The 11,000-nt window shown below is 33.7% G+C and overlaps 2 protein-coding genes across 2 annotated transcripts; both read left to right on the forward strand.

Moving 5' to 3' along the window:
- Positions 1 to 6,143: 6,143 nt before the first annotated feature.
- Positions 6,144 to 6,815, forward strand: LOC133176247 (THAP domain-containing protein 1-like). The gene is made up of 2 exons (XM_061311399.1): positions 6,144 to 6,339; positions 6,712 to 6,815. The coding sequence occupies exons 1-2, from the start codon at positions 6,144 to 6,146 to the stop codon at positions 6,813 to 6,815; spliced, it is 300 nt and encodes a 99-aa protein (XP_061167383.1).
- A 471-nt stretch (positions 6,816 to 7,286) lies between these two features.
- LOC133176248 (uncharacterized) lies at positions 7,287 to 8,162 on the forward strand. Its single transcript, XM_061311400.1, has one exon. It carries the CDS (start codon positions 7,287 to 7,289, stop codon positions 8,160 to 8,162), a length of 876 nt encoding a protein of 291 aa, XP_061167384.1.
- The last annotated feature ends 2,838 nt before the right edge of the window (positions 8,163 to 11,000 follow it).

Here is an 11,000-nt window from a genome sequence, read left to right on the forward strand (position 1 = left end):
AATGCATGGTGTGATGCATATATGAGTAGGGGTGCCTCTTACAAAATTGTGAAATTTATGGCCCGTGGGTAAGCTAGGGGTTCTGGTGTAGGGTGGGGATCTATTGGTAATATAGTGAAACAGCATCATTTCTTTGAAAATCTTTTGAAAATGCTTACAGTAATGTGTTGAGAAAATGCATATGGTGCCATTTTCAAAATTATTTTCTTTTAAAACCCCTTCTGTCCCTTGTATTTAACACACAAAATAAATTATTTATGTCAGAAGTGCAACGCACTATAGACGATTTGGGTAAAAAATAATTTACATCATCATTCAAGTCTAGAAAGTATGAAAAACTAGCCATAAATGGTTTACAATTTCCAAACAATGAAGTGCTATTAATTACAAAATATAAAAAAAAATGTGTGTGTTATAAAATTAACGAGGCCGAGTCAAATTCGAGTGCGCATGACTTTGCGCAGCGTTTTAGTTTCATGCATTCGTAGGTGCAACATAACACTTATCCTAAGTATTGTAATTTTGATACAAAATTAACATTATATTACATCATCTGTAACGTTTACTGGTCTTAAAATATGATTTTAAGACAATGATTAGGAATAAACGCTGAAATGGCTTTAACGACGTCATCGTTCTCCTGTTCTCTAAGCAATGCATGACGCTGAAGAATGACGCATGACTCGCTTGAGTTTTCAAGACGTCCATGGACATTTTATTAAAAACTGTTGACAGAACCTAAAACGAAACATACCAGCAATCTAAAAATTGTTATTTTTTTACAAAAATAATTTATCCGCCCGTTATATACAAATGTATGCCGCAATATGGCAAATTTAGAGGTATTGGACATAATTGGAAAAAAAGAAAAACTTTTTAATAATTCCTAGACCAAACCAGATGGTCAACTTTTTTTAAATTTCCCTATTTGGTGACTTTTTACAATAACTTTCATGTATTTGACTGAAAAGTGAATCCCTAGGGCAGAAATACAAAAAACATGGGATAATTTGGCGCTTTCCCAACAAATTCCCATAGGGTTCAATGGTAAAATTTGACAACTTTTGAGATTGCCCCCTTAGAAATCGGGATGGTAAACATTTGATTTTTTTTTTATCTTAAAATAATTAGTTTAATAGTAAAAATTCATTCAAGAAAAATTGATCGAAATATCTAGGGTAGAAATAATTAGTCTCTGCCTCTTTAAAATGTTTTTTTTTTTTTTTTTTTTTTTTTTTTTTTTTAAGTAAATTAACATATCAAACGTCAGGAGTGCAACAGAATGAGGTTAAATAGGATCACTAGTACTTCAAAATCTTTTTTTTTTTTTTTTTTTTTGGCTTAAGTTTTCAGTATTGCCTTATATATATTGATATTAAATATTATGGGAAACATAATTGAGCTTAATACACAAGTATCGAGATTATGTCCCTTGGTGCGCTCTTTCGTTACGGAGGGAAGTTTTGTTTCCGCGTAAGCAGGCAGTAGGGACAGTTTTTTTTTTTTTATATTTAATACATTACATCATCGATATACCGGTCTATCATAACTGACTGTCGGGATATACTTATTACTGAATAAACGCAAAGGCGTCAATTTTTTCTACGAAAAAAAAAAAACGGAACAAAAGAAAATAAAAATCAGAACAAAAGAAAATATCAGTGGATAAAACATCCAACGAGGGAATAAATATATATATCGTGGATCTATAATAAATACACACGCCTCTGATCATTGTACGTCGACATTCTGAATGACTCTTTACCTTATAATAACTTCTAAGAGCCCTATAACTTTATAGAAAAGGTTTGTGCAATCAAAGAATTTTTTTTTTATAAAGACTATGATGGTTCTTTCGTTTTTAAGTATCTTAACTGAAAATAAATTTTGTAAATATATATAAAAGGGCTTTACAAAATTATCAAAATGATCACTCCTTGGCATTATCATCTTTTTATATCATCAAATGGATTTTAAAAGCCATAGCAATCGTTCTTTTATTTAATCAAGTTTGTAAACATTAACAACCTATCCCACTTCCATGCTGATATAGATACTTTTTGCGCCTCTATCGCAGGAGAGTTACAATCTCGAAACTCGCGTATTGTTTAAGTATAATACTTTTTAATTTTTAACATGGATAACTGCTCTATATTTAAGACAATTAATAAAAGTGTTAATTTGCCTTTCAAAAACATTTTTTTTTCAATTTACAAGTGCATACATGTATAAACCATATTTAGAATAATTAAGGTTGAATATGATGTCCCTGGGGTACCTTGTGGCATCCCTGGGGTACCTTGTGGTATCCTTGTGGTACCTTGTGGTTCCTTGTGGTTCCTTGTGGTAAAAAAAAAACACACCCGTAGACATTTACTTGCGACTTTTTGTTTTTTTAAAATAGAAAGCAAAATTGTGAAAAGTTGCCTTGCAATAGTTAAATAAAGCTTTGTAAAAAGTTACCTTGAAATAGCTAAATAAAGCTACCTGAAGTAGCTAAAAAAAAAGCTACGGTAGGTAATTATACATGTAGCTACGTAGCTAAATGTACTGATTGTACTGGACCTGGTAATGTCATGTGATGTGTTCCTTCTTAGTATACGAAATTTGTAGACATTATTATGAAAGGTTATCTCGAATAATGCAGAAATATAATCTGAACAATATACATCTGTTTTATCTTTTCGAAAATAAAAGGAAAAAAAACAACAAACAAAACTAAACAACCTTGGTCAGTGTTGGTTGAATCAATGACATCAGTGAGTTCTGATTTTGATACTAGTTGCCATATTTTGTACAGTGTACTTGTGTTTTTCAAACAATATTTAATTTGTTTACCCAACTGAGAATATATACACTGTATGCATATTTGTCAATGATTTAAAAAAAATCTTTCCCATGTTCATGATGTTTATAACATATAGAGAAGATAATACAGATATTAAATTGAACAGAATTAGTCTGAAAGACCTATTGCTTATTGCGATCATGATATTTTTCAGGGAAAATAATTGCATCTAGAAAACATTTCAGATGTCAAAATGACTAAAAAATGAAGAATTGATGTTTTATCTACAAACCTGATGTAACAAGTCATGCAGTTTAAAATGCTGTTTGTAAAAATATGCTGAAGGACAGTTGACTAATTATATTCTTATCCAATATATATATATATATATATATATATATATATATATATATATATATATATATATATATATATATATATATATATATATGAGGACCCTTGTTCATGAGCTTTTACACACATTCATTTAATAGTTTTGTTTGGGAGATAAATCTAGGGAACTAAACAAGTTTGGCTTTCCAGAAAGCCTGAAATGTCATCTCTTTGGCTTCGTTAATGTCACAGTGGAATGTAACATTTTTTCCTCAGCTATTACAGACAGAAGAACTTTTTTTTTCAAAAGGGGGGGGGGGGTGGGTGGGCACAGAATAAACAGTGGAATGTAACATTTTTTCCTTTTTTCTGATTATAAGTAAAAGACCTTTTTTCCAAAAAAAGGGGGGGGGGGGTTAGTCAGAAAAAAAATTACAATTTACCTGAATAATCTTTCACTAGGAAAAATAAAGGGGGGGGGTGTTCAAACTCGAAATTTAATCCACAGCTTAGAAATCCATCGTCCTTACCTGTTATTTCTAAAAATTGTAGAGATATCTCCTACAGTCAGAATCTTAGTGTGACCTATCCTCATGCAATAGCATCAGAAAGGAAAACAAAGTGTCTGCATCTTTTACCAGATTGGCTTGCAAATTCATAATTTTAAAACATTGAATTCTCAATCATTTTCGTAGATGGGAGGGAAGATTTAAACGTTTTGACTCTCTGAAAACACATTGGGGGGGGGGGGGGGGTTGAATATGCTGCAACAAAAAATGTGGGGTAGGTAGAGGCAAGCTGCCTTTCAGTGAACAGTTGCAACAGTAATTTCAAATATTTTTTGCATATGTGTTTAAAAAATGTAACCACTAAGCAGTATTCGTAAAATTTGTAAACAATTGTTATACAAAAGGATGGGTAAAACCTTAGCGTTCCTATTGACTTTACATCACAGCAGATTACTCGGACAACAACCAAGAAGTTTAAAGCGCTAACTTGAATTAGTCCGGTGTCATATAGTGAGACTCCCACCCCCATAGTGAGACTTCCCCCCGGAAATCTGGCTATATATAGCGGTAAGACTCCCCGGTGGGGGGGGGGGGGGGAGAATTACTATATAGTGAGTCTTCCCCCCTAAACGACCATAGTGAGGCTTCCCCCTTCCATGTTCAGTAGTATTTTATTTACATCGACGATGTATATATATTTGCATTTTGATAATGATCTTATAAAATAGATACGTGTATGCCGGAATAAATATAGAAGTGCGCATTAAAAATTTATCGTGCACAGTAAATAATTGAATTGTTCCAAAATGATTCTTATCAAAAGAAATACATTTAACATTTAAGAAATCATTACACTCGTGGTCTCTTGGAATTTGCTTATGTTAACCTTCATGGGGAATACAGTAAATACAATATAGTAAAGAAAGATGCATATGTATACTTGTAACAATAACGTACATTTTTCATTCAGTTATCTCACATCAATATACATGTACATGTCATCCCATAATTATTTTTGGTTAACAAACTTTTAAAAGGCTATTAAGATGTTTTAATTATTAATTAACGGAGAACTTTTATTCATATACTGAAAAATATTGTTTTACAATGAAATAAAATATTCCGGAAACTACATTTGAGGGGAAGTCTCACTATGAAAGGGGGGAGAGACTGGCTATATAGTGAGACCTCCCCGGGAGAAGTCTCACTCTATTGCCAGTCGATCTTCCGGGGGGAAGTCTCACTATATTAATAGCCAGTCTTCCCGGGGTATATCTCACTATATAGCCAGTCTTCCGGGGAAATCTCACTATGGGGAAGTCTCACTATACGACACTGATTCTCAATTGATTTCGAAAGATTTTCCACTTTTAAATATATGGTTTATCCCAAGAAATAACCCTCACATGCATTTAAATATAGGTCAGTAATAAAATTTACATGGTATAAGCTAAAATTAAGCATTTGCAAATTATCTGAAACAGTTCCAATTTACCAACCCTGATATTTAGTCTGTTCAAGGAAACAATCATTTTATATAATAATATTTCAAGAATAAGAGAAGTGATTTGATAGCTTTTTTGCCACTAACCAATAATGCAATTTAAAATTACACAAAGAAAATGATTGCAGGTGCTTTAATTATAAATTCTCAAAATACGAGTCGGGTAAAGAAATTGCGTCTTTCATACAAAGGTAACAATATTGTATTTCTGACATTTATTTTTTATAGAACAAAAAACAAAGAATAGTGCAGACATGCGACGGTAAAAACTCACAATGATTATATAATCTTTCTTCCAATGATTGTAGTTTTAACATTATAACTTCTGTATTTGTTTTTGTTTTAAAAAAATATTTTAAAAATGGCATCAGGTTATTGAATGCCTAAGATGCACATAAAGGTAAAATTTTCGACATCAATTCACATCAGTCGAATTTAAACTTTTAATGCGAGTATTTACTTTGATTTTGTTTTTCTGTAGATTCTCAGATCCACGCCTTGGCTGATTTAATCGATGCCATGTAAAGTGTACATTGATACACACGCACTGGCCATCATTTACGTAACAGCCTAGATAACTGCATGTTATTTGAAGACCCGCCACTTTGTTTTTCTGTAAATACTTTGATCCACGCCTCGGCCGTTCTAATCGATGCAATGTTTAGTGCATTCTGATACACCACTCGGCCGATTCGATGAAGGTGACGGAATCAGCCGAGGTTTGCCGAATGTCTGATACACACGCGCTGACCATGATTAGATAACTGCATGTATTTTGAAGACCCACCACTACCCAAGCGATATTGTCTCTGTGACTCTCTTTGATTTATGTGTAGTTTTTTTCTTTTTTAAGATGGCCTGTTTGACAGATCGCCCATTCTTTGTCATTGAGCAATTTTGTTTACATCTCTATAGGAATTTTCGCCGTGACGTAGCAAATCGGTCACGTGACACGCTGGTTGGCAAAATATTTGAAAATAGTAATGGCCGCATGCTGACAAAGAAAACGATGGTTGTATCATGCTGTGTTATCGGATGTGTATATAGGTTTGATAAGACTAATCCCAAGAGCTTTTTCCGCATACCTAAGAAGCCTGAATCAAGAAGAAAGCTTTGGATTTCTGCTATTAAGCGTCAAGACACGAGTGGAAAAGAATGGGAGCCTGCAGACCACGACCGCGTTTGCTATCTTCACTTTGTGACTGGTAAGTGTAATTTTTTATTTTAAAAATCATAAAATGTGTGATTATAAAGTATATAAACAATATACTATTAATTTTAAAAATGAATTTATCTCTACCCTCCGAAGAAAATACCCCAGCCAACTTGTAACATGTACACAGGCTGTATACATAGGTCTATGGCTGTATATAACATGTATAAAGAGGACTGCTTTATGTAAATGTTGAGTTAATATTCTAGAGCAAAGAAAACTGTAAACTGATGACACCAGTGACAACTTTAGATCATTTGTTAATAAAGTCATAAAAACAACTCGTTTACAAAAAAAAGTTTAAAGAATTTACCATTGTTTACCATAATGAACAAGTGAACTGCATGAATGATACTGATTTTAGTTTCAAAGAACAATGATCAGTCATCCCCAGATTATGTGCCATCTGTGAATATGGGCTATGACACAAACAGAAAAATCCTGAGCAAAGGAAGGCTAGATACCTGAGAGCAGAGAAGCTTGAAACAGAGAGACAAAATTTTGAGATAGCTTCTGCCCTGTTGGATTTATCCTCCAAGGAGAATATTTTTACACCAGTCTCGGAGCCAGAATTACCAGGTAAGATTAAGTTTCAGCTCATTTCAAAACCAAAAAAATTATCTCTAGAACTCTTTTTTGTTAGTAAATTATAAAGTTGCTCTCTTTTATTTGGTATAATTTTATGGAAAATTAGCCAGTCATGGTTAATAAAAGCTGAATTAATTTCACATTCTTATTTAGCAAGATTTTGTAATGAAGCATCTCTGAGAATTTTTTGAAATCACACATATTAATAAAATCATTAATATTTCAGATACAACAAGTGCATCTCAGCTTGACAGTTGTTTAAAGAAGATTGCCGAACTTCAACTTGAGAAGAAACAACTTTATTCTGAATTGGAAAGACTTCAGTCAGAGAACAAGGTACTCAAGGCACAAATGAGAGAGATGTGCTTCGAGGAACAAGTGACAGGGAGTGACCACAGATTGCAGTTTCATACTGGAATTCCGTCTGTTGCATTGTTTTCATGGCTTCTATCATATGTAAACAGTGACTTGCCTACATGCAAAGTTATGTCAAGTAAGGGTATTCTTTTGTGCATTTTGATAAAATTAAGACTGAACCTACAACACCAGGACCTGGCTTATCGTTTCGGTGTCTCATTGACTACAATATCTGACATCTTCAACCGAGGTCTACCTATATTAGCAAAGAAACTGTGTAATCTAATTCAGTGGCCGGAAAAAGAAACTTTGATCAGTAATATGCCTTTTGTCTTCAAATCCTCATATCGAAAGTGTTGCTGCATCATTGACTGTTTCGAAGTTTTTATTCAGAGACCAGGACACCTTACAGCAAGAGCACAGACATGGTCAAATTACAAACATATCAACACCCTCAAGTTTTTAGTGTCTATTACACCAATGGGTGCCATATCATATGTGTCTAAAGCATATGGTGAAAGGACATCTGACAAGGTCATAATATTGCGGAGTGGATTTCTTGACAAACTCCAATATGGTGACCAAGTGATGGCTGACCGGGGCTTTCTCATTGCAGAAGAATTAGCAAATCATGGAGCGACACTTGTCATTCCTGCCTTCACTAGAGGGAAAACTCAGCTCTCAGCGAAAGATGTGGAACAAACAAGGAAAATAGCCCATGTGAGGATACATGTGGAGAGAGCCATCGAGAGGATTAAGAACTTTAATATCCTAAACACTAACTTGAGTATGCATATGATACCTCATTCCGACAGCATTGTAACTATTTGTGCTGCAGTATGCAATCTCCAGCCAAAATTAGTGTCATAACTTTCCAACCATAGAGGACCATCAGCATCCTATGTACATATGTTGTGTAAATTAAAAAAAAAATTGTAGTGATTGACTTTATTTGATCAACATTTAAAATATATTTGATAATTGTTGATGAACTTCCATGCATTCCAACCATCATCCTATCCAAATTGATTTTACTACAGAGTTATTGACTCTATTTATCAACATTGAAAAATATACCGTTTAAAACTGTTTATGTACTTGTATGCATTCTAACCATTGTCATACTCGTTGGACTATCATCATCCTTTTGTCATTGTTTTTGCACACTGACATTTGTACCAAGTTAATGATTATTAACATTGATAGTTGTTCATGATTGACCTTCAGTGTACATGTATTATGAAGTCACTTGACATGCTATTTTCTATAAAGAACTATATACGGTAAGGGCGTATTCCGGCCCCATAATAGTCAAATTATGAAAATCTCTTGAAATGAGCAAAAGTGCATATATTGTATAAAATAATCCAAATTAAGACAATATATTATGAAATTGGACAAATTAGTTGGCTTTTCTTGTCCCTGTGACGTCACATACTATTTGGATTTCCGTTATTTTTAAAATAGAGGCCAAAATGCAGAGAATTTGTTCACATTTGACTATAGTATTTATAGAGCGCAAGCTTGCTCAGGTACCATATTCACATATTTCATTGATATCATCATTCTACACATTATATCAAAAGATCTAGTCTGAGCAGACCTGAGCTCGATAATTTCCAATCAAAATACCAAACGTAAAATACACTATTTTCTCTCAAAATCATTACAATTTGGAATTTACGTCATTTTATTGACGTCATATCTAACTAATGATGTCATAGTTGATCAAAATATTGATATCTAGTTCTTATGTCTTTCATAAATCAGGCCATCATTAAAAATATTTTTGTTTGTACTCCGACCCACATTTTTCAAGGTGTGTAGGTAGGTAGGCATTTTTTTGCAGTATCTAAAAAATTGATTGTCATAAAACCACAAACTTAAGATTTATTGATGTTTATTGATGTTTTCATGATTCAATGTTTAATATTTATTGCTATAAAAATGTTGTGTCAAAAAACAAGCAACTAAGAGAAATCATAAACCTTCTTTCAATTGGAACAATTTATTTCCCTGGAAACCAAACCAAAAAAACTTAAATTCAAAAGTACTGAAAAAAAAATTATTGGGTAGGGGCGATTTTGACGGGTTGGTCGGAATACATCAAACAAATCATTTTTTTATTGTTGGGTCATTGGCAGAATGTCCAAGGATGCCAGCCATCTTATTATTAATATCTCATTCCCACTGTGAAAAGAAAAAAAAACTTTTTATTTTTACCCTTTAATTACAAGTCAATTATTTGATCATCACAATCTTTCAAGGAATAAATAATATACAATTAATTACCCCTTATGCGGTCAACATGGTAAAATAAGGACCCGAGACCTGGCCCACGAGGTGACCTGACCTGACCGAGGCCGCGTAGCGGCCTAGGTCAGGTCAGGTCAGCGAGTGGGCCAGGTCGAGGGTCCTTATTTTACCATGTTGAACTCATAAGGGGTAATCAATTGTTTTATTATACCGATATAAGTTAAGGCAATTTTTGTAAGCTTAATTACTAAAATAATCAATTACATGTATAAGACCTACGAACTGTTATCAGTGTTCCATCGGGATCGGGATTTGCTAGTGAAGTTGTTTACTTTTCGGCTGCTAGTCTTGTAAGTTTTTGCACCGCCGATTTATTAACACACTCTGTGATTGTCAGTAACATTGCATTTTTATAAATTCACAGATACCATTCCCGACTACAATGACAATCTGGTGCAGACTTTTACTGTACAAGAGAGCCGAGTCTGCGTTCGTTGAATTTGACATTGTATTGTAACGAAAGTTAATTTCAATGAAAACGATAAATGTTATGACGCATCTAAAGGCCAATCGTGTTCCGTATCCTAAAAATACTATACATATTTTTATAACGGCAATTTTTGTAATGTACAATCATTACTGTATGCATATTTTTTTTTAAAATTTGAATGGAATTTGGATTAACAGGTCATTTTTAGCGGTCATTAATTTTATTGACCGGTCATTATACCCCACGTGCAATGATTCCTAGGTCATTATTGCTGTAAACGGTACTTTTTGGAGTCATTATTGAGTTTAAAAGCCTTCTAACAAGCCAATCAAATTTGAGTATTCTTAATAGAGGTATAATAAATACAAATTGTCTGCTTTAAGCACTGAATTGAACATCATTGTCATCATGAAAACAATACATGTTGAGTCATTTTTACAAGGCTTGATAACATAGTCAAAGTCATACATCACAACTGTCACAAAGCCACTGACCACGAGGTTTACGCCGAATGTGAACAAAAGGGTAATGAAACCACTGATATGGACATCCTTCATTATCACATTTTATCATGCGCCCATACTCGGGTTCCCTGCAAATGCACCAAGTGGTCCTCCCATGGTTGTTGTTGCTATCTGTCTCAGTCTCCTGGTCATGATTGCTTGTGGTAGGTTGTTCCTCCAACTGTCTTGTTACAATTTCCTGTAGGACGTAATCTTTCATAATCTTTTCACATTTATTGAGCAATGTTCTGCAGAACTGTTCATCTATACAAATGCGTACTATCACCATGCTTGCACTTGGTTGGCACTTGGTAAACACCACAAAGTCACAATACCGATACTTGATAATGCACATTTGCATCTGTACCTGGGTGTAATACCTGTGGCTCTCTTTTAGATGTAAGTGTTTATTAATGTAGCGGGACCGAGCGTACGGTCCTTTTTGCTATTTCAAATCCT

Source organism: Saccostrea echinata, unplaced genomic scaffold (genome assembly GCF_033153115.1).
Source record: "Saccostrea echinata isolate AGI-Se365-2 ecotype Australia unplaced genomic scaffold, CSIRO_AGI_Sech_v1 ptg000072l, whole genome shotgun sequence".
Taxonomy (NCBI): Eukaryota; Metazoa; Mollusca; class Bivalvia; order Ostreida; family Ostreidae; genus Saccostrea; species Saccostrea echinata.